This window comes from Budorcas taxicolor, chromosome 23 (assembly GCF_023091745.1).
Source record: "Budorcas taxicolor isolate Tak-1 chromosome 23, Takin1.1, whole genome shotgun sequence".
NCBI classification, from domain to species: Eukaryota; Metazoa; Chordata; class Mammalia; order Artiodactyla; family Bovidae; genus Budorcas; species Budorcas taxicolor.
This window is the reverse complement of record NC_068932.1, coordinates 14,888,374-14,912,219: the sequence shown is the minus strand read 5'-3', so window position 1 is coordinate 14,912,219 and position 23,846 is coordinate 14,888,374. Positions and strand designations below refer to the sequence as shown.

The window sequence follows — 23,846 nt, the reverse complement described above, 5'->3', positions numbered from 1 at the left end:
TCTCTATTTCTCTCATGGAGAAACACGGTCCCTCATCCACTCTCAGGCCTGGATCTGTACCCAGGTCAATTGATGCCAAAGCTCTCACCTGACACCATGTGGCTTCTCTGCTGCCAAGGCTGGGAGTATCCAGTTCTGCCTCTCCGTCTGTGTGCATGCAGGTAGTCCTTCCCTCCCTGTGCCCACACTGCCCACCAGGCAGGAGTTGTGTGTGGTCAGGGCTGTGGCAAAGAAAAAGGGCGGCCTTGCAAGACCTGGATTATGAGCCTAGATCCACCACATTGTGCCTAACTGACCTGGAGGAGATTCTCACATACACGGGATGGAAATAAAAATACATTCCTGGCCTTCTGCACAAGGTCTTTGCCAGAATCAACTGAAATCAAGAACGAGAGGAATCTTCATCAAGCATCAAGTGCAATGAAAAGGTGAAGAGATGGTAGAAATGTCACTTAAACAGTGACATTTCTAACTCCTCTCTCTGCAGATTTTACCACAGCAACTTAAGTGTGGTGAGCCTGCAGGGCTGCAGGGTGGGGTGAGGGTGTGAACACAGCCTGGAGGCTGCCTGCATCTTCCCCCGTCCCTCTCATCACCGATCAGATCCTGGACCCTGGGGGAGCCGCGGCCCCCATGACTCAACTCCCTGTCTGCCCAAGGGAAGACTTAAACTAACAAGTCCAGGAGCCCTTCCATCTAATCGTTTACAGTTGGTTTGAAATTCAGTTCCTCCTCTTGCATCTCTTCGCCCAAAAGACCAGTGGTTCTCAACATGGGGTGCCTATTAGAGTCACCCGGGTAGCTTTTAAACCATGCTCCTGGCTGCATCCCAGTCTCTGAGAGCCTGATGTAATTGGTCTAGTGAGAGTCTCACACATCTGTATTTTTAAAAGAGCTCCCAGTTTGATTTTAATGTGCTTCCAGAGTTGAAAAGCACCATTCTCGGAGGGGAAAAAAAAATGCTTAGAAGCAGTAGAAATGAAGGGCAAATGAGGTCTTTGTCCCTTTTCAGAAGGGAGCTCAGGAGGGCGGGAGGGCAGCTGTCTTCACACATACTCAGTAAAAGGGAGAACCGAGTGACCGTGCCCCCACTTTACCACCACTGTGCCTATGGGGTGTCCATCATGGACGGCAGCAGACCCAGGCCACCTGATCTCTTAAGCAGCTCCCTTCAATCGTTCTGTCCTCCACAGGACTGGCCTCGTTAATAAAAGAGCACAGCAGAAGTTCGGGCTTGCCAGGTGGAGCAGTGGCAACGAATCTGCCTGCCAGTGTAGCCCCTGGAGGAGGACATGGCAGCCCCCTCCAGTATTCCTGCCTGGAAAAGTCCATGGACAGAGGAGCCTGGCAAGCTACAGTCCAAGGGGTTGCAAAGAGTTGGACAAGACTGAGCACACACACACACACACACACACACACACACCAAAAGTCATTTTATCCATCTCTCCTTTTAAAAAAAAAAAACTTTTTTTCTGAAAAAAAGTCTTGCATGTCACTTTCTCAAGTTTGCTGTCCTCGTCATTTTGGAGATGGCCTCAGTCAGAGACTTGCAAGAAGCATATCCCCATGAGAAAACTTCAGGATGTACAGGCAGAGCCTCCTCCCTGGGGTCCAAGAACTTCGCCTTAAGGCCCTTTATACACTAGAAGCAGCTGCAGCGGACCCAGAATCCTACTGAAACCGGATGGAATGCGCTGCAGGGAGGGGTGGTAAAGACCGAGGACCCTCGGGTGCCAACAGCAACCCTTGCCCCTGGGGCTGTTTGCTGAGTGTTGCTAATGTTTGACAACCTCTGCGCCTACCGTGGATCCGCACAGCCCCCCTCCTGTAATCAGCTTCAGGAGGCATGTAGGGGATTATCCTCCAGCCTCCAGCTGCCCTCTCCGTAAGTAAACCTCTACACAGTAGGCGTTTCAGGGGCTGCTCCCAGTCAGTTCTGTTCCGTCATCTGCTAGCTCTCCCCTTTGTTAACAGCAAAACAAAATGACAGGACGCATGTGTAGGAAAAGGGCTGGCAGGAGAAACTCCAGGCTGGGGCCCTCGGCACTACTGAGTGCAGAGATTCTGGGTGGTTCGCATTTCCTCCCTCTTCATTTGTATTTTCTAATTTTTCTTAGATGAACAAGCATTTTAGTTGGAAGGAGAATGTTCTTTTTAAAACACAATAATTTATGTAGTGTTCAACTGGTCTTCGGGAGGGTTCAAATGTCCCATTTACAGGATTGGAAATTCTTGGTAGATCTGAATTAGGTGGCCAACTGCACTTAATCATCACCTAAATGCATGTATTTTTTATGATTCAGATGGAAACATTTCAAATTTCATGTCTTTTTTTTTTCACACTTGATCTATAGGTGAGAGAATCATTCCTGAGCCAGTTTACCCCCAAAGAGTCTTCAAAGGACTGTGGGTGAGAGGCGTGGGGAGCAGTTCAGGGGCCTTGGCATCTGGCCTGGTGGCTGATCTCCCCAGTGAGTGGCCTGCTTTACCCTGTTGGTCAGGACAGTGTCCAGAGGACAGAAGAGGTGTGCGGGAGCAGGTGTGGACCGCCCCACACCCAGGTAAGTTTGCCCCGCATTACAGGGGACATAACGCTAAAACGTTATCCACTGTTTATCTGAAATTCAGATTGAACTGGGCATCTAGTCATTTTATTTGCTATATCTAGCCACTCTTGGCCTGGGGGTTCCTCTTCTCCACCACCCACTCCCCAGGTTACAGCCAAACCACAGCCACAAAGATGGCCCCTGGAGCCACCCGCATCCCCTCACCCCGCTCTTTCCCATGTTCCTCCCTGAGGCCACCAAGACCTCCTCTCCACTCCACTGTCACCATCAGACCACTCACCTTTTTCACATCTGGCACATTAAAGGTTTTCTTCGTGTGAGCAACCCACCCCACTATCCCGATGTCCAACGGAAACACAGCTTCTCTGTCGGGGACCACCAGGTTGTCCTCAAACCTGGAGGTGGGGGTGACGTCGAGCAGTTTGGAGGCCACCTCCGGCGTGCCGTTGCGGGCGCGACACAAGAACATGCTGCAGCGGTCGGCCTGCAGCAGCTGCGCCAGCCTCCGCAGGGCCCTGTGCACCGCCAGCTCCACGCTGCCCGTCTCCTCCAGCAAGACCTCCAGTAGCTCCAGGTACAGGGCCGCCTCCTCCGCCAGCGTCCGGCCGGGGAAGGAGGCGCTGGCCGGTGCCTGTGCCCCGCCGCTCGGCGCCTCCACCTGCAGCTTCCTGTTGAAATAGTCCTTGGCGAACTGAGGGTTGTCCTCCAGGTATTTCTCCACCGTCTCTTGGCTGATCTCACCCATGGCGTGGCGTGCTGTGCTGCTCTGGTCTAGAAAGGAAGAGACCCTCAGAACACCACCAGAGGCAGAGTGCCAAGAAGGAGCTACATCCTGGCCAAAGATACCAGGAAAGCCCTAACGGGCACCTCGCAGAACCCTCCCCCCAGAGGCTGAGGAGAAAGGCTGTTTAGCAGAGCTTTCAAACTGGCCTGTAACTCTTGTGATGTGACAGAAGGCCCTGGCTTAGAGTGGGATTCAGGAAGCATGAGATTAAAGAGTTCTTCAGGACATGAAATCCCTAAGCATTATTAGCTCATAAGTCCTCAGAGAATCTGCAGAGCATCTTAGATCAGCCAGCCAAGTGACAAGCCAAACTGACTATTCCAGAAAAATAGCTGAACCTTGGTGGCTGTAGGCAATAAGAAGAATGGGGGATATCTATTAATTATATTACATAGGCATTGACAATGCTTGTTCTTTCATGATAGCTCTATGAAATGAAACTGTTTAGACCTCAGAAATGTCTGTTTGTTTATATGGCAACGTCAAGGAACATTTAGGGGAGATCAAAGAGTTTAGCATCCTGGAGAAGAAAATGGCAACCCACTCCAGTATTCTTGCCTGGAGAATCCCATGGACGGAGGAGCCTGGTGGGCTACAGTCCATGGGGTCTCAAAGAGTCGGACACGACTAAAATCAAATATTAAACTTTCCTTTCCTTAAAAGTCCTGTAATCGGCCAGCTTGCTTGGCCTACTCTTTTTCTAAAATCCTCACCTCTCCGTTCCCCTCGTTTAAAAACCTGACCTCAGAAATGGTTTACGGGAACAGACCTTGGGCTTATTCTAGAGAACTGAACATGGAAAAATATTTGCCCACAATTTAAGCCTGATCAAGCCACAACTTATATTAATACAATAATGCTTGTCAAAAGACACGATCATAAAAGGAAACCCCTGCAGCTGCCAACTGGGTTTTCCTGCTAAGCATATTAGTTTGGATTTTGTTTTCAATAGTAATAACCAGATCTCATGCCTTTTTGCTCCAAGGTACAGTCAGTTAAATCTACTGGATAATACATGTCTTGTCTGTTGCTAGGATCTTTCACACCTCAGGGCCTTTTGGCATAGGAAAAACACTTAACCACTACTTACTTTTGTTTAATGTCCAGGTTACTAAGCTTTTACATTGATTAAGCACATTTTCCCAAATATTTAAACACTATTATGCAACTAATAAGCCAAACTACACACTTCATGAACCAGTTTCCTTGGCTATCTACAGGCTTACTTCAAATTTAGTCAAAGATCTTTTAAGCATTTCAATAACACTGCAAACTTTATATGGTGAATTCTCTTGAATGAAAACATCGAAGAGTTACAGTGACTCTAAAAGTTAGTTAACACCCACTTTTAAATCCACTTCAAAAACAGCACAGCTATGGGTTTCATTTATTTTTTTAGACTTAAATCTTAGCTTGCTAGGGTGAAAATGGTTATATTAGATAGAAAAGAAGAAGAGATTCACCGAGGCTGCAGTTTCTAGGTCATAAACTGAGAGACTGTTGATGCGAACATGGTTTTCCCAGGGGAACAGAATCCACACTGGCGTTTGTTGAGCCATGTCACCTCTGTGGTTGAGTCCATTTGCTCCCTCAGAGGGTCTTGTCAAGCACTTTCTCACATCTCCCTCCATCAGGCCCAGGTCTCAGGACATCCAGTCTCAGGATGGTCCTCCTAAGAATATTATTTATTTCATAATATCCTATTACCATCTCATTATAATTAGAGTAACACAGGGGAATCCCCTGGTGGTCCAAAGGTTAAGACTCTGAGCTCCCAATGCAGAGAGCATGGGTTCAATCCCTAGCTGGGGAACTAAGATTCCGCATGCTTCACAGGGAGGCCAAAAAAACATTTGTAACATATATATATATATATATATATATATATATATACTTTTTAAAAAAGAGAAGAATGCAGAGGTTTATTTCCTAAGAGAAAGGAGTTGAGTCAGCTGAGTCCCTCCAGTGGGACTATCGTCCATCTTCCTCTAACACAGTTGAGGGCACTCTTTCTCCCTGGTTGGTCCATGAGATGACTGTGCAGTTCCTAGTTCTCTCGAAAACATGTGTGTGTTCACAATTCCCTGATGCCATCCTTCCCTCTTTACATGCACACAGAGAGAAAACACATATCTATATCCCATACACAGATTTATACTTTAGAGGTATAAATCTGTGTATGGGAAAAACAAAATGCTCATATATGTTTACATTCCTCTACTTGTAAAAAATGAAAGTGAATTTAAAATGAAGCATATTCTATCAGTCAGCATTCTTATGTTTTGATGACTACATCTAGGTTCATTCACTTGCTTATTCTTCCAACACATGTCTATTGGTGGCCCATTATAAGCAAGACATACACTAGCTCCTGTGGTAGAGACTCCATGTTCCTCTTTTTCTGATTCTCCTCCCCTGCTAGTTGTGTGGAAAGATTATTCTTCTCTGCCCTACACCCCCAGTAGGGTCATGTGACTAGTTTTGGCCTATGGGTTGTGAGCTTAAACCTCTCTTCCAGGCAGGAACAATCACTTGCCACAGTGAGGCCCGGGAGCTCCCCGCTTCTCCCTGCTCCCTCCCAGTTCCAGCTGGAGGGGCCTCCTGGATCCCAGTGAGGATGTCATGGAACAGAGCCCCCTGCTGACCTGAGATGGACATGTAGTGTAAGTGAAAAATAAATCTTTCTTGTGTTCAGCCTTTGAGACGTGAATGTTGTTCATTAGCATGGCATAACCAAATCAGTCCTGTTACAATTCGACTTCAGGGAATATAGGGGATAAGTAAGCCTTGGTTCCAGCTTTACAGAACTTGTGGTGCAGTAAAGGAGATAAGACGAGAACAGAAAAAGTTATGATGTGGGACTTAGCTGGTGGTCCAGTGGCTCCTGGTGCAGGGGGCCCGGGTTCGACCCCTGGTCAGGAAACTAGACCCCACAAACCACAACTAAAATAGATTCTGCATGCCGCAACAAGGATTCCATATGCAGCAACGAAGATGCCTTGTGCCCCAGCTAAGACCTGGCGCAACGAAACAGATTTTTTAAGAAAATCATGAGGCACAGAGCATAATAGAATTAAAAGCCAGAAGTGAACTACTTACATATGACTATGAGACTTTATGTGATATGGATATGGAATCATATTTAGAGTAGATGAAAACAGAGAAGAAATCCAAGTGTGAGCCAGGTGGCGGTGATGGCAGAAGCAGTAGCATGGAGAGCAGAGTAACGGGGACTACGGACAGGGGAACGAGAAAGGTACGGGCAGGCCCAGACTGCTGGGGCCTCAAAGTCTAGCTGGGGATTCTAAACCCGGAAACTCTTAGCGGTAAGAAATGACATTAAGGTTCATCTCTACAAGATCTCTTCAAGAAAATTAGAGATACCAAGGGAACATTTCATGCAAAGATGGGCACAACAAAGAACAGAAATGGTATGGACCTAACAGAAGCAGAAGATATTTAAGAAGAGGTGGCAAGAATACACAGAAGAACTGTACAAAAAAGATCTTCACAACCTGGATATTCATGACCCAGATAACCACGATGGTGTGTTCACTCATCTGGAGCCAGACATCCTGGAATGCGAAGTCAAGTGGGCCTTATGAAGCATCACTACAAACAAAGCTAGAGGAAGTGACGGAATTCCAGTTGACCTCTTTCAAATCCTAAAAGATGATGCTGTGAAAGTGCTGCACTCAATATGCCAGCAAATCTGGAAAACTCAGCAGTGGTCACAGGACTGGAAAAGGTCAGTTTTCATTCCAATCACTAAGAAAGGCAATGCCAAAGAATGTTCAAACTACCGCATAATTGCACTCATCTCACGTGCTAGTTAAGTAATGCTCAAAATTCTCCAAGCCAGGCTTCAATAATACATGAACCGTGAACTTCCAGATGTTCAAGCTGGATTTAGAAAAGGCAGAAGAACCAGAGATCAAATTGCCAACATCTGTTGGATTATCGAAAAAGCAAGAGAGTTTCAGAAAAAAATCTATTTCTGCTTTATTGACTATGCCAAAGCCTTTGACTATGCAGATCACAACAAAATGTGGAAAATTCTTGAAGAGATGGGAATACCAGACACCTGATCTGCCTCCTAAGAAATCTGTATGCAGGTCAAGAAGCAACTGTTAGAACTGGACATGGAACAATAGATAGACCAGTTCCAACTAGGGAAAGGGGTACGTCAAGGCTGTATATTGTCACCCTGCTTATTTAACTTATATGCAGAGGACATCATGAGAAATGCCAGGCTGGATGAAGCACAAGCTGGAATCAAGATTGCTGGGAGAAATACCAATAACCTCAGATATGCAGATGACACCACCCTTATGGCAGAAAGTGAAGAACTAAAGAGCCTCTTGATGAGAGTAAAAAAGTTGGCTTAAAGCTCAACATTCAGAAAACGAAGACCATGGCATCTGGTCCCATCACTTCATGGGAAATAGATGGGGAAACAATGGAAACAGTGACAGACTTTATTTGGGGGGGCTCCAAAATCACTGGAGATGGTGACTGCAGCCATGAAATTACAAGATGCTTGCTCCTTGGAAGAAAAGCTACAACAAACCTAGACAGCATATTAAATATCAGAGACATTACTTTGCCAACAAAGGTCCATCTAGTCAAGGCTATGGTTTTTCCAGTAGTCACATATGGATATGAGAGTTGGACTATAAAGAAAGCTGAGCTCCGAAGAATTGATGCTTTTGAACTGTGGTGTTGGAGAAGACTCTTGAGAGTCCCTTGGACTGCAAGGAGATCCAACCAGTCCATCCTAAAAGAAATCAGTCCTGAATATTCATTGGAAGGACTGATGCTGAAGCTGAAACTTCAATACTTTGGCCACCTGATGCCAAGAACTTACTCATTGGAAAAGACTCCAATGCCGAGAAAGATTGAAGGCGGGAGGAGAAGTGGACGACAAAGGATGAGATGGCTGGATGGCATCACTGACTTGATGGACATGAGTTTGAGTAAGCTCCGGGAGTTTATGATAGACAGGGAAGCCTGGCATGCTACAGTCCATGGGGTCGCAAAGAGTCAGACACGACTGAGCGACTGAACTGAACTGAAAAAGGTGAATTGTAGAAAAGAAATACTGGACATTAGGATACAGATTAAGAAGCTGTATTGCATTTGGTTCATTATCAAGTATCCTAAAAATGTGTACAAGCTTTGACCCTGCAATTCAGCTTTTATGAATTTATCTTACAATAGTAATTAAGGATGTATATGATTAATGTAGTTATAGGGGCATTCACCAAAAGCACAATTATAAAAGGAAAGGATTAGAAATAGCCTATATATTCAGTAATATGAGGTTGAGTATATAAATGGCATTATAGCCATAAAATAAGAAACCATACATTAATGAGTAATCCTATCATAAAGCTCTGTTTATTGATATGGACAGATATTTATGATGTGCAGTAAACTGCAAGATCTTATTGCAGTATGATTCCACATACACATACAAATATATCAAGGTTTACATAAGAAATGTTAACAGTGATTATTCCAAAGTGGCAGAATTCAATATAATAATTTTTTTCTTCTCTTTGCCTATCCAATTTTTCTAAAGTATCTACAATGATATTAAAGAAATTCATTCATTCATAAGCAAAGCTTTTAAGGCTGTTCTCACAGGCTACAGGTGAGGGTGCTTGGGAAAGAAGGAAGGGACGAATGTGAGACAATTTCAGGCAACAATTGACAGAATGAGGGAATGGGTTAGTTAGAGAAGGCAGTGAGGAAGAAGGATCCCTGCTGAGTACTTTGAGTAATGGATAACATTTGATAAAGACAAAGTTTCTTTTAAGGAAATATTGGAAGCTGATCTTTTAGTAGACACACAAATATCCTTCTCCTCCTCCCACGTCCTTGACTGAATCCTGTCACCCCTGCTGCTCTTTTTCTGGGGCTGGTCCTTGTAGGGCCCCTGGCCTGTGATGACAAGACTTTTGAGTATCTGTCCTAGGCGCCGAAAAAATAAAATTTAAGAAAATGTAATATTTTTAAATGACCAAGCAGAGCACTTAGAAAAAAATTTTAATGGTACAAAGTAATTGTTGATTTTGTTAAACTTCACCATTTATGTCACTATTTCCAGTTTGTTTAAAATGTAAGTTAAAAAAAAAAAAATAGAACATTAACTGGTGGGAAGAATGAGGAAAAAAAGGCCAATATCTGAGATGGTACAGACATTGATAATTATGTGTTTAGATAAAGCATCTCAGACACATTGACTAGGTTGCTATGGAAACTCTATTCCATTTACACAGAATATTTTTAGAAAGATAAGCTACATGTAATAATAAGAAAGTGACCATAAAAACAACTAATATTATAATATATAATCCATACCAGATACCTTTCTAGGACCCTTATATACATATCTCATTTCATTCTAACAACAATCTTATGCAGAGGATAACAACAACCTTATGAAGAGAATAACCTTATGAAGAGGATATCTTTACAACAATAATCTTATGAAGAGGTTACTATTATAATAATATTGTACAGGTGACAAATTGAAGCATAAAGAAATTAAGTTGCTCAAGATCACATAGCTAGTGACAGTGACCTACCCCAAACTAGGAATTCAAATAGGAATGAATTTTAAAATGCACCCATGAAGTGTACCATAGCTGCTATAGGGGAATACACAGGACTTTTTCTTTAAGGAATTTAAAATCTAGACCTATATCATAAAATGTTAAATACCAATATAAGAATTAAATGAAAATTCCGCTTAACAAATTTACATTTTTCAATAGTATACTACATTTATGAACACATGCAATATTTAATTGCATCATCACTAAAATTTTCCACTACACTTAACTATTTCTGCAGGAGGTAATGCTTATTTAACAGCCAAAATATTAATAACATTCATATAATGTTGAAGCACTGTCATAAAACTAACAATAATATTCTGGATTAAACAAGTGCATTTTGAATCATTATATTGGACCCACCCTTCAGCTCCACTTTAGCCAAATTCTCTGCTCCTGCCGTTATTCATCACTCAAAGACACCCCCTAATAGCAGTGACCTCAGGCACATCCCAGTAGTCAACCTGCAAAGGTCCCTCTCACCTGGCACATTTGCTCTCATGACAGTTTCTGCCTGCACCTAATTGATGGGTGTGCCAGGTATCTCACAGATAATTTATATAGTGGAATCCATGTTGCTGCTGCTGCTGCTAAGTCACTTCAGTCGTGTCCAACTCTGTGCAACCCCATAGATGGCAGCCCACCAGGCTCCCCCATCCCTGGGATTCTCCAGGCAAGAATACTGGAGTGGGTTGCCATTTCCTTCTCCAATGCATGAAAGTGAAAAGTCAAAGTGAGGTCGCTCAGTCGTGTCCAACTCTTTGTGACCCCATGGACTGCAGCTTACCAGGCTTCTCTGTCCATGGGATTTTCCAGGCAAGAGTACTGGAGTGGGGTGCCATTGCCTTCTCCAGGAATCCATGTTACTTTCAACTAAATTGATGAAACTGACTGATGGCTTTGTAACCACTGGGAAAAGTCCTCATTAAAAAAATTTAGTTTGACTCTTCGTACCTGAAAACATTGGCTTATCTTTCCTTTTTCCCACCAGTTATTTTGGCATCTTTTAAATGCAGTCAGAAGATAAATGCTACCCGACTTCCTTATTTATAGCTTCTCTTGGCTTCTCTGTCAAGATATGGATACCAAGATCAGTTTTCACAAAATGGAGCTGGTTGGACATGCTTAATTCTTATGAGGCTAAGGACACAAATTTCTCACATTCGTCTTTTTTTTTAACTACAGCAAAACATTTTCAATATTTCCTAGGAGTTAATGACTTGCTGCTGTATTGGTTAAGGTAACATCAGCTCCTGTTACAGTAACTCCCATCTCAGCAGCTTAATCAAATGGAAGTTTATTTCTCATTCACATAAAGTTAATCATGGGTGGGGTTCTCAGGCTGAGAGGCTTCACCAGCCTGCAGATGAGGGAAGACAGCCAAGACTAACTACTAGATAGGCAGCTTTTAAAAGCCCCATCTGGGAATGACTCACAGCACTTTCATCTACATTCCATTGACCAGAACATAGGCATGTAGCCTTATAGAACTGTAGGAAGTTGGGCGGTGGTGGGGTAGGGAGGTTGTCTTCCGGCAGGGTGGCCTCTTTGCAACAACTCTAGCCCCCATGGAAGGGGAGTGAAAACTTTTTTGGTGAAAGGACAGCTAGCCCTCCCTGCTACAATTAATAAATACGGAAATTATTTTTTAGAAAGACTGACCTCTGACTGGGTCTTTTCAAATAAATATTTTATAAAGCTTACTTAAAGTGACTGATTTCAGTAAAACAAATTAAGTCAATATTTACAGATCAAGCATCTACTCTGTGTAAGTCTCTTGATAAATCCTGTGGAAAAGTTGGGGGTGAGATGCATACCAAGGTGAGGGAAATATGATCTGTCTCTCCATGATGTAGACAAGGAAATGAACTTTTGTGTATATTATATACAGTCCACAAGATGTCATTTAGACCATAATTCTACTTCTAGAAGAAAAAATGTCTGCAGAAAGAGTATTTGTTTGATTAAATATTTTCACTGTAAGAAAATTTTTTTTAAAAGGTAGAAATCAACAATAAACTCTCAAATATCCCTAATCCTATCACACAGGTAATCACTGTGAACAGTTTTCTTGTGGATATTATACACGCATATACGCATATTTGAAAAAAATATATTTCATGAGGATAGCTTTCAAAGAACCAAAGTTAAAAACACCAGTTGACCTCTACTCACATGTTTGTAATCATGAAGAAATTCGAGACAGAATGCCAAAATAAACTGTTTTTCTTTGCTGGTATCTGGGACACCGAGGGTTACGATATATCATTAAAAGAGAGAGAGGTGGGGGAGGAAGAACAGTTATATCAACTTTTAAGCATCAGACAAATACATTAAAACATATTGCTGCAAAAACAATCCCCGCAAAAATGCATTGAAATCCCCTATATTTATTTTTCATACAGCATAAGCAAGGATCACAAGAATCATTCTGGGAGAAACAGTTGTCAAGGGCTGGGAGTATTAGGAGAACTTTTCTGGCAGTCGTAACAGTCCAAACGCAATTGGGCTCAGCCAGGAGCTCTCCAGCACTGGAGGTACTGGAGGAGAGGTGGATGGACCTCTATTTTGGAATGTCGAGGAGGGGAAGCACACATTGGACAGGAGATAGAAAGGGGCCCTACCTATAACTAGGGAGCATAGGTAATGATCACATGTATGGCCACACACAGTGGCCCTGCAGGAGAGGCTCTGAAGCAGACCTTATTGGAGCCGTTTGGGATTATGTTGTTATTGTCGTTCAGTTGCTCAGTCATGTCCGACCCTTTGCAGCCCCATGGACTGCAGCACGCCAGGTATTCCTGTCCTTCACCATCTCCCAGAGCTTGCTCAAACTCACGTCCACTGAGTCAGTGATGCCATCCCACCATCTCGTCCTCTGTTGTCCCCTCCTCCTCCTGCTTTCTACGGTTCCCAGCATTACGATCTTTTCCAATGAGTTGCTCTTTGCATCAGGTAGACAAAAGTGTTACAGCTTCAGCATCAGTCCTTTCAATGAATATTCAGGGTTGATTTCCTTTATGATTGACTGATTTGATCTCCTTGCAGTCCAAGGGACTCTCAAGTCTTCCCCAGCACCACAGTTCAAAATCATTAAGTCTTCAGTGCTCAGCATTCTTTACGGTTCAACTCTCCCATCCATACGTGACTACTGGAAAAACCAAAGCTTTGACTACACAGGCCTTTGCTGGCAAAGTAATGTCTCTGCTTTTTAAAACACCGTCTAGATTTAAAATGGATCTAATTCATCTTGGCCTTTTCCAATTTGGGACACAACTGACGGAAGGAATCTTACTAAAAGGTGATACCTCTTTGCCCTATCCCTATTTCTCATTCAGTCCAAAGCTGCGTCTTCCAACTGCTTGAATCAGATTAGAGGAGCTCTAACTCTGAATGGAAAGAGAAAAACATGGCCCTGAATTGTGCCACTGGGCAAAATCATACAACCAGTCACAGCCTTTCGACTTAATTGACCATTGACGTCACAGACGTTTGTTCCCCTCCCCTTCTCACAGTCAATTCACCTTAGCTGGTTTGGAAACAAAACAAGATGCCACTATGGCTTTGAAATCAAACTGCAGCATAAACAATTGGTAGGTGTGTTTCAAACTGGTTTGAGCGAAGTGCCACAGACTAAGTAGGCGACCACTGAGGTTGCTAAAATATTTCCTGTCCTGACCAGGGTTGCGTTTTTGGAGAATATTTAACAGGGAGGGTTTTAATACTTCTAAAGATGTTGAAACTAAAGAACAAATATTGATCCAAGGGCACCACAACTCCCCTGAAAGAGAGTAAAAGACATCCTTTATATAATGAAAAACTATGCGGCGGAAACAGTCCCAAACTCCTGCACAGCTAGTCCTCAGAGGACCGAGGGGCCACTTTGGCACGGTCAGGCCCGAGCACGAACGCACCCGGGCAGCATCGCTGATGTCCCTCGTTCTGGGAGGCCACGGTCTGGCCTTCCCGCCAGACCTACCCGAGCCTCCAGCCAGAGCAACAGGGCCCCGAGGCCACCCCAGGCCGCAGCTGGCGGCCGCTGGCACGGGCGCCGGGTAACTAGGCCAGGGCTGGTGCCCGCGGCTCGCCGCCGCCCGAGGCTCCGCCGAGGCCACCCCGCGCGGCAGCTGCTCCAGCCCCGGGCGGCGCTGGAGGGGAGGCTCTCGCCCCAAGGCGCCCTCCCTGCGCCCGGGCGGCGGTGAGTCAGGGCGCGTTATGCAAGTGCTGGCCCGCCGGCCCCGGCGCCTCCCCCTCGGTCTTTCACCCCGCGCCGTTACGAAAGCGCGACCCCCTCCCCCCGGAGCTATAAAGCCGCCCGGCGGCCCCCGCGGCGCGCTCGCCTCGCTGGCTCCACGCGCGCTCGGACCCGCGGCCAGGCTTGCGCGCAGCTCCGGGCAGTGAGCGGCGGCCCGGCGGGATGGGGGGCCGGCGCGGGAGGGATGGGGGCCCGGGATGGGTGTGATGAGGGTCTGGGGGCGGGCGGGATGGGAAGCCGGGGGGCTGGCGGGAGGAGGGCCCCTCGCGGGCAAGGTGGAGCCTGGGGGCCGGTGGTGGAGGGCCGAGTGGTCCAGCCGCCGGGCGCTCACGGCGCGCGGTCCCCGCAGGCAGACTCCCGAGCGAGATGGAGTGGGTGTGGGCGCTGGTGCTACTGGCGGCGCTGGGCAGCGCCCGGGCGGAGCGCGACTGCCGGGTGAGCAGCTTCCGAGTCAAGGAGAACTTCGACAAGGCTCGCGTAGGTACCGGTGTCCCGGGTGCCCCGCGTTCCCCTTTCCCAGAGGCCGGCCGGGCGCTCCCGGACACCAAACCCGGCTCTCCTCTCTTCCCCAGTTCGCCGGCACCTGGTACGCCATGGCCAAGAAGGACCCCGAGGGCCTCTTTCTGCAAGACAACATCGTCGCTGAGTTCTCCGTGGACGAGAACGGCCACATGAGCGCCACGGCCAAGGGCCGAGTCCGTCTCTTAAAGTCAGTGCCCTCTGGGGGCGGGGGTGGGAGAGGGCGGGGGCTGCGCTCTGCGCGGCAGGGTCCCCAGGCTGAGAGCCAAACCCTGACCGGGGCGGGAAGGGAGCGCCCGGGGTGGCATGGAGGGAGGAAGCCCTTTGCACGGCCTGGCTCAGAATCCCCTTGGCTTTCGCAGTAACTGGGACGTGTGTGCAGACATGGTGGGCACCTTCACAGACACTGAGGACCCTGCCAAGTTCAAGATGAAGTACTGGGGCGTAGCGTCCTTTCTCCAGAAAGGAAGTGAGTACTCAGTTCAGTAGGACTGTCTCGAGGGGGATCGAAGACATACATAGCCAATTGGCTGGGTTTCTTCTCCAGGGGCACCTTAGGGAAAAATGGTCTGTAAGTAGCCAGAACTCTCAGCACGGCTGGAGGCTGGAGGGGTGAGACTGGAAGTAGCTAGGCCCCTTCACCACCTCCCATCCCCTCTCCCAGCTCAGAAACCTGGCCCAAGCTCAAAAGGACCTTGGGTTTGTCACCTGACCACCTCCTGCCGGTTACCCATCCTGCCAGCCCCAGCCTGTGTGGCCTTCCCCTTGCTTGGACCTCCCACCTCCTCAAGACCCAGCTCACACCGCCGCTCAGCCTGGTGCTGCGGCTGCTGCATTTCCTCCATTTCTTTGGGCCGAATCCCTGAAACAGCTTGACTGCTAGGCGCCCCAGCAGAGGCTCAGAGACTCTCATCAAAGGACACAGGGTTGGCTCACTCCCAGGTACCCTACCTGCCCATGCTGGGTGCTGAGAGTCTGAGCCAGGCACAGTGTTCTGGGTGGCAGCGACCTCTTCCCTTCCTCCCAAGCCCTGAAACTCATACGGGAGCAGAGTGTTTAAGGACTCTCAGAAAAGCATCCTAAAATTTAACCTGATACAAATTTATGGGAACATGCATTTACATGCTCTTTCTACTTTTTCCTTATTTCTCCTAAGCTTCAAATCTGGAGTCTGCTTGGTACCTAGAGAATAATGCAGGCCAGAGGGGCGTATCATGGAATCTCACTTTTTTTTCTCTTTTGACCATGCTGTATGTCACACGAGATCTTAGATCACCTAGCAGGGATTAAACCTGAGGGTTTAATTTGTTTAATTCCCCCCAAGACACCAGAGAAGTTCCATCATGGAATCTTAAAAATGGAGAGTTACCACTCTGAAGGGGGTTCAATATGCAGATGAATAAACTGAAGTCAAGAGAATGCAGTGGTAGGACTTTCCTGGTGATCCAGTGGTTAAAACGCCTCACTTCCACTGCAGGAAGTGAAGATTTGATCCCTGGCCCAGGAACTAAAATCTCACATGCCTCATGGCCAAAAAAAAGAGGTGGGGAGAGGGGAAAAGATAGTGCTTTGTCCAAGGTCATGCAAACAAGTTTGTGAGAGACAGTGTCAGAAGCCAGGGGTTCTAGCTCCCAGGTCAAAATTAGGTGGTCCTGAACAGCAGGGACCTAATACAATCAACTTTTACAATTTTACAAAATATTGTTGGAGCTCTTCTGGGAAATAGGCCCCAGGGGCCTGTTCAGGGGGACGCTTAGCTTGGTGAGCCAGGGCAAAGTGTCCTTTCACGTAGCCCAGGTACTCAGGGCAAGCACTCCTCGACTTCCTCTACAGATGTGTTAGATGAAATTTTATCTTTTATCAAATTGCTCATTCAGTATTGATGTACACTATATAAAAGGACTTACTATTCAATAAGGGGAAAAGCTTTTATCCTTAGAGAAAAAAGTTTTTTCAAATAACTCAGCAAAACTTCCTAAAGTGATCTATTTAGGATAAAAAATAAACTTCTGATAGTGGATTATAAAAATCGATACCAGGGGGCACAAGATTAGTAATTTTTAGAATCTTCATCTTATCAAACAGATGAACATGGCCACCCCTGAGCAGTCATATGTCTGGCCTTTCCCACTCCAGCCTCTGACACCCACCCTTTGGGAAAGCCTGGGAGGTTCAGGAGTGGCTCAGTCCTCCTCGTGGAGGGCCTGCAGTGAGCTGAAAAGAGGGCTCACCACCCACTCTGATGCAGCTCTCCTGCAAGGCCTGGTCTCAGGCTGAGCCCCTCCTTGGCAGGGACTCCTGGGGTTCTCAGAGCCAAGAGGCACACCCAGAAGTGACTTAGGCAAGCATTAAAGATCTCCCTTACACCCTCAGTGCTGGGAGCTGAGCGTTCCTCTGCGTTCCTCCAGCACAGGACATGAAATAGAGCAGAGATCATCAGTTGCTTCATGACCTGGCTGTGGAATGAAGACAGACGCTTTGCATCTCCTGTTTCTTATCCCCTGTGGCCCCCAGTTTACATAATGCCTGGAGACAGTGTGCTGTAGAGGTTAGGCATGGGGGCTCCAGAGTCAGATCGGAGCTCAATTCTGTCCTGTTCTTTGTGATCCTGGGTGGATTATTTAGTTTCTCTGTGCCTCAGTTTTCTTATCTGGAAAATGAGGATGATAGCGTGCACTTTCAGTCGCCGTGAAAAATAATTGAGATGGAGAAGGAAACAGCAACCCACTCCAGTATCCTTGCCTGGAAAAGTCCATGGACAGAGGCGCCTGACGGGCTGCAGTCCATGGGGTCACATGACTGAGCATGTGTGCGTGAGGGTGGAGGGTGACGGGTTAGTAGCAATAAACTGGTAGAACTAAAAAGAAAAAAAAAAGAAAAATAATTGAGAAAGCACGGCAAGTGTCCACACTGTAACTGACTGACACTAAGTGCTCAGAAAATCCTGGTCATGGTTATATATCAACAAGAATGTTAAGTAGAGATGTGACATGTTTTACCAAATGTGAGGTGTTTGGATAACAAAGGTGTTATCCCCATTGTTTTTCTCCATGGCAAACCTCTCACCTACATTCTTATGAACGTGGTTTCCCATCCTGCCTTTGTTGACCTTATTACCACCTTTGTTTACACTTACTCTGCATGGCTTACATCCCAGTCTTAGGAAGAAATATAATCTAAATTCTTCAAGGGCTCAACTCTGCCTCTGTCAGGAGAGCTCTGAGCAGTTCTCTAAGGAAGAATATCTGATGTCAAAAGGTGGGCATCTTGCGCCCCTAAGGCAGATTCTACCCTTTCGCCAGCCTGGAGAGAGAAGTGCGTCAGGTCACCAAGCCAGAATTAGGATGGAGCCAGAAAGGCCATGAACCTGATCACCCAGTGGACTGAGAGGCAGGAGGGCAGTGTGGGTAGCGAGAGGACCGGGAACTGGCCGATACAGACCAGTGCAAAAGACGCCTGCTTATGTTGCGGATCACACATGTTGGTGGCCATCAGCGTCAGCCACAGAGGCACGAGATGCTGTCAGAGAGCAGATGGAGAAGACGACAGTAGATGGGTCTAGTCTGTGGTTTGGATGGGTCCACATTCTCGGTTGTTCTTATGAAAGATGCGATCACGTTTATCATCAGGGAGAGAAACAGTCATTAAAGCAAATGTGGTCCCTCCCGCCCGTGCCACCAACTCCAGGATTTTTTCCTGTGAAGGCCAAGGTCCTCTCTCATGGTCCCAGTTTTCTAATTGCTGTCAGAACTCCCCGTGGTCTCCTGCTTCCTAACTTCTGAACCCAGTTTGGGGAAGTGGCTGGTTTCTGGGGCCCGGCGCTAAGTTTCCCTGACATCTGAGTGTCTGAGGGAGATACAGAGGCCCCGTGGCTTTCTGCCCTGCAGACGATGACCACTGGATCATTGACACGGACTACGAGACCTATGCCGTGCAGTACTCCTGCCGCCTCCTGAACCTCGATGGCACCTGCGCTGACAGCTACTCTTTCGTGTTCGCCCGAGACCCCAGCGGCTTTTCACCGGAAGTGCAGAAGATCGTGCGGCAGAGGCAGGAGGAGCTGTGCCTGGCCAGGCAGTACCGGCTGATCCCTCACAACGGTGAGTGGTGGGTGGGAGCAGGCTTTGTGGGTCTGCAGGCCCTGAGATGCGTTACATCTGCAAGCAGAAGAAAACAGGGGAACCTGGGTGCCCCTCTGTGTCCAAGTCTTCATCCTTCATAACCAGATCTTTCACTGGCCTTTTCGTGGGGCTGATGCAGAAGGAGTGGGCAAAAACCTTTTTATCCAAAACCCTGGCCCTTTGAGTTAAGTAAAGGGGGCGGTCTCTTCCTTTTTATCTGCTACCTCAGGCCCACTGTGTAGTCACATGATTTTGCTCCTGGCTGCGCTGCCCAAAAAACCATTCCGACCAAATTAATATTGTTTGGGGATTGAGTGGCCCCAGTGAAGAGCTGGGCATCGAATGTGGCCATTGGTGTAAACACTTGAAGAGAGACAAGTTGACTAGCTGGTTTTCTCACGTTTTTTGAGATTCCCAGACCAGACCAGCTCAGTGACGTCTGACTCTTTGCAATGCCACGGACTGTGCCTGCCAGGCTCCACTGTCCATGGGATTCTGCAGGCAAGAGTACTGGAGTGGGTAGCTGTTCGCTTTCCAGGGGATCTTCCCAACCCAGGGATCAAACCCATGTCTCCTACATTGCAAAATGATCCTTTACTGTCTGAGCCACCAGGGAAGCCCCATCGAATCTTTTTATGAATATCACCCTTGGCTAATCTTGCTTTAAAACCCAATAGCATTCCGGAGGAGACTGCAGAATTTATTTTGAATAGACATTCCCATGGGAATCTGCATTTCAAAATCCAAATAAAGTAATGCTAAATTGTAAGGGAAAACAGAACAAAACTGAACTTCTCTGTTGGTCATCTAACTAGCTAACCCACACTGTACCAAACAGATATGAACCCAGACCAAACACATAAATAAGATTTTGATGCTTCACCTGGGGATAGCCTAAATATAGGGCAGGCAAAGGATTTCACTCCAGCCAGGCTCCCCGCCAAGTCCTATGCCTGCCTCATCTCACCTAATCCTGGATATACCTTATGAAGTAGGTTTTCTCATGATCCACCTTCTACAGATGAGAAAATAGAGGCCAAGAAAAAATTACGAAAGTTGCCCAAGATGTTCAGTAGATAACTGAGCTGGATGCAAACCAGGGTTGTTGTGTGACTGTGGAGCCCCTGTGTTACCACGTGGTGACATATGACAGAGGGCACAGTGAACCAGTGAACGTTGTCGGGGTCAGGCCTATTTGGCCCTCACTTCCTGAGTCAGGAGGAGGTACCCTCATCTCTGAAATGCAGTGAGGCAAATTTAAGACAAAACGAACACTACTTGATACGGCAGATCCTGTGCTCTCAGCCCATACCCCGTCGCCCCCAGAGAAATCAGGGGGTTTCAGAAAACCTCGAAGATGTTTATGTATTACAACTACATCTAGCTGTCCCCTGACAAGAGGCATTTGAACGATGCCAAGTCCTACGGCCATCCTAATATTGACTATCTGTATTGAATACTGGGCCCATCTTTCTGTCACTAATAGCTTTGTTTTCTATATTTCAGGTTACTGTGATGGCAAGTCAGAAAGAAACATTTTGTAGCAACATGGAAGGTGTCCTTTCATTAGGAAACTTCCCATTAACCTTACTCAGCCTCCAACTCTTTGGAGTTTAGTTTGCTTCACCTCCCCTCCCTGCCCCTCCCACCCCTCCCCTCCCCCTCCTACTCCTCCCCTCCCTTCTGTAAACGAAAAAAACCCTTCAGTATACGTAAAAAACATACCTGGGGATCAGTGAATCTGCTTGTACTCAAATGTATGTCTTGTCTGGAGTTTTCTAAGGAATCATTTGAGGCTTAGGATTCCAGACTTTGACTTATTAAAATATGTATAGTTACCCGTTTCCAATGATTTGGGTTTTTATTTGTGTCCACATCCGCGTAAGAGTGAAAAGTCCTGCTGGTGGTGGGGTAGGTGCGCTTTTATGTACGGGAGGGGTTCTTCTCTTCCAGCTCTGACCTTCGGCCTGTTCTAGCACCTATCTCCTTTATTAATGACTATGTCTTCTCTCAACTTCCTGAAAAAGGGATTTCCCCATTAACCCAGGACGGCCTTAATGACTGAGGCCTAAAGAGGTGAATGTGAGCCAGGCCAGCAGTTCCAGCCTCAGTCAGCCCAAGGCCTGTGAGGCGGGTGGATGGTGGCTCAGCCTTAGCTGGTCTGAGAGGCCTGGGTCTGGGGGAGCTCTAGGAAAGGTCCCCGGGCCTTATCGTCCAGCACCTAATTCACTTCACACTTCAGGTGTGGGCAAAGTGTTGCGGGAGAGGAGGCCATAGGCTTCCCTGGGAGAATTAGGAGATGGGACCCTGAAACCAAGTGTGTTAGAAGATCATGGCACCCCCTACCTGGAGTGTCCAGGAAAAAGGGTGATGGGGGTGGAAGTAGCCATGCCTGGGGAAGGACACCCGTGTCTTATACCATTAGCAGCACTTGTGAACACTAATATATAATATAACTGCATGCAAAGTCGTGTGCCTCAATTTCCCAGGAGCTCCTAAGAGCCTTTTATCATCTTGAAAAGGCATCAAGGCTTTGGTACCAGAGTCTTGGTTTTGCATCAAAATCCAACTCAGCTGTAATTAGCTGTATGACTGGGGGCTGGTTGTATGATTTCTCTGAGCCTCACTCTCCTCTTGTGAAACATGGGGAAGCAGTGTCCACCTGCTGGGCTGAAGTGAGGGTTCAGTTAGAGCGCTTAGGAGCTGTGCAAACACTGGTGGATGCCAGGTTGACGTTTATGAGGTGTGTCCGGAGGCGGGGAACCTCCCGTGTGTGCAGAGACCTCTGCCTGGGTGCTGCCGTATCAAGGGGCCATGAGGCTCTCAGGGCCCTGAATCACTGTGCTTTGCTCTTCCACTAAAGGGGGAGGAGGCAGGGGAACACGCACAGGAGAGCTCTGCCTGTCATTCAGCAGAGAGGGGCTGCCAGAGCTGGGCTCTTCAGCATGGCTGTCCCCCCAGAGACCTGTAAGAGTCACACGTTGCTTCAAAAGGCAAATTTAATTGACCAAATTTATTAGTCAAGATGAACAAAGGATCCCTGTCCTCTTGTCCTCAAACCTGTGATAAATCTTACTTCGAAAGTGAGCTGCTCAAGAAATTCCACCAGCAAAGACTACTGGCTCCGACTTCCTGGGTGACAAAGATTGGTTGCGCTCATACTATGCACCAGGCCCCAAGCTACTGTTCCAGCCATTCTCCCAGCTTCCAAGTGCTGGCGTGTCCCTGGGTTCTCTCTGGCTCTGGTTTTTTCTCTTTTTATTTCGTAAACCCATAGATCTGTAAACATTATCTGATGACTCCCAACACTGATCTTCAGGCCTGTATCACCAGGCTTTGTATGCACCACAGCCCTGCATCCACCTACCGGCTCTCCATTTGGTTCTCACTGGGGTTTCACATGCAGATGCCCCACATGAAACTCTTGGTTCTTCTACCTCTTATCCTCCTCAGTTCAGTTCAGTTCAGTCGTGAACTGACCGCTCAGTTGTGTCCGACTCTTTGCGACCCCATGAACCACAGCACACCAGGCCTCCCTGTCCATCATCAACTCCCGGAGTCCACCCAAACCCATGTCCATTGAGTCGGTGATGCCATCCAGCCATCTCATCCTCTGTCATCGCCTTCTCCTGCCCTCAATCTTTCCCAGCATCAGGGTCTCTTCAAATGAGTCAGCTCTTCGCATCAGGTGGCCAAAGTATTGGAGTTTCAGCTTCAACATCAGTCCTTCCAATGAACACCCAGGACTGATCTCCTTTAGGATGGACTCATCCTCCTAGCCTTCCCCATTTTTGCTGCCTGCCCTCCATCCTATGGCTGTCAGGAGTCTCTGCTGAATCCTCTCTTTCCCTCATATTCTGTATCCTGTCAATCTATAAATCATGTTTGCTCTGCCTTCCCAAAGGATGCCCAAGATCATTTCTCACAATCCCCCATTGATGTCCAGAAGATGGTGAGGGACAGGGTAGCCTGGCATGCTGTAGTCCATGGGGTCGTGAAGAGTTGAACATGACTGAACAACAACAGCAATGTCATCCACCTCCAACTTCCCCATCTTCCTTCTTTACTTTGGCAGCTGCCTAAGTGGTGTCCATTTTCATTCTTGCTCCACAAAGTGCATTTCCTGAACAGGGCAACCAGAGTAATATTTAAAAACAAATAGCAGGTCATATCTGCATCCAAATGCAAATCTCCAGTGGCTGTCCACTGAATACAGAACAAATTCCGACGGCAGCCTCCCTAGCCCGGTGTAAGCCAGCACTGTAACCCCTCTCGTCCCCATTGATGGCCTCCAGCAGAGCATCCCTCTGTTCTGGTTTCAAGGACAGGGCCTGGCCTAGAGGAGGCTCTGTCAACAGTTTGCTTTGTGCACACTGGTCTTTCTGTCCCACAAGCACACAAGCCTCTTTGCACCAGCACCAGGGTCTGCTCCGTCTGCAAAGCCTCATTCCCCGGATTCACGACTGGTTCCTGCCTGTGGTTTGCCCTTTGGGCTCAAATATCATCCCTCAGAAAGGTCTTCCCAGACCCTTCAACACTCCATCTAAATTGTCATCACTCTCCCATTTTCTTCATAATGTTAATTCCCTCTGAAACACTATACGATCTCTTGACATGTTTGGTGTTTCTCGGCCCCACCTGGAAGGTAAGTGAGCTCCATGAGGACACGGCCTGTGGCTGTCTGGTTCACTGCTGCATTCCCACCGCCAAGAACACCGCCCACAGCACATGCTTAAGAGGCATCTGACAGGTGGATCAATGAGGGGAGTCACTCCTGTGCTGACTTTCAAATGTTTACGTCATCAGACCTCCTCTGTGACTTCATGACAAAGCTTCTCCTATTATCAATGACAAACAAAGTCACCTTTAATTCCTCGGAAATGAAAGTCTTGTTCCTTGGAAACTCCTCAAGCACTCTTCACGCTGATGAATGATCCTGCGGCCTTGCAAGTCCAGGGGTGGGGAGCGAGGGTGGCT

At 47.1% G+C, this 23,846-nt stretch overlaps 2 protein-coding genes across 2 annotated transcripts in view; one reads left to right on the top strand and one right to left on the bottom strand.

Annotated features, from left to right (window-relative positions):
* PDE6C (phosphodiesterase 6C) overlaps window positions 1-3,312 on the bottom strand; it is a 58,420-nt gene extending 55,108 nt beyond the window's left edge. Inside the window, exon 1 of the mRNA XM_052660990.1 lies at window positions 2,848-3,312. Coding sequence (XP_052516950.1) covers window positions 2,848-3,312 — 465 coding nt within the window. The remainder of the gene's footprint in view (window positions 1-2,847) is intronic.
* Window positions 3,313-14,284: 10,972 nt separating this feature from the next.
* RBP4 (retinol binding protein 4) lies at window positions 14,285-20,707 on the top strand. The gene is made up of 6 exons (XM_052661031.1): window positions 14,285-14,371; window positions 14,579-14,706; window positions 14,802-14,938; window positions 15,111-15,217; window positions 18,636-18,848; window positions 20,376-20,707. Exons 2-6 carry the CDS (start codon window positions 14,596-14,598, stop codon window positions 20,411-20,413), a joined length of 606 nt encoding a protein of 201 aa, XP_052516991.1. The 5' UTR covers window positions 14,285-14,371; window positions 14,579-14,595; the 3' UTR covers window positions 20,414-20,707.
* The last annotated feature ends 3,139 nt before the right edge of the window (window positions 20,708-23,846 follow it).

Coding starts and splice junctions, on each gene's coding strand:
- RBP4 (XM_052661031.1), top strand. CDS start 14,596: ATGGAGTGGGTGTGGGCGCTGGTGCTACTGGCGGCGCTGGGCAGCGCC. Junction 14,939..15,110: donor GGCCGAGTCCGTCTCTTAAA/GTCAGTGCCCTC, acceptor TGGCTTTCGCAG/TAACTGGGACGTGTGTGCAG. Junction 15,218..18,635: donor GTCCTTTCTCCAGAAAGGAA/GTGAGTACTCAG, acceptor TCTGCCCTGCAG/ACGATGACCACTGGATCATT.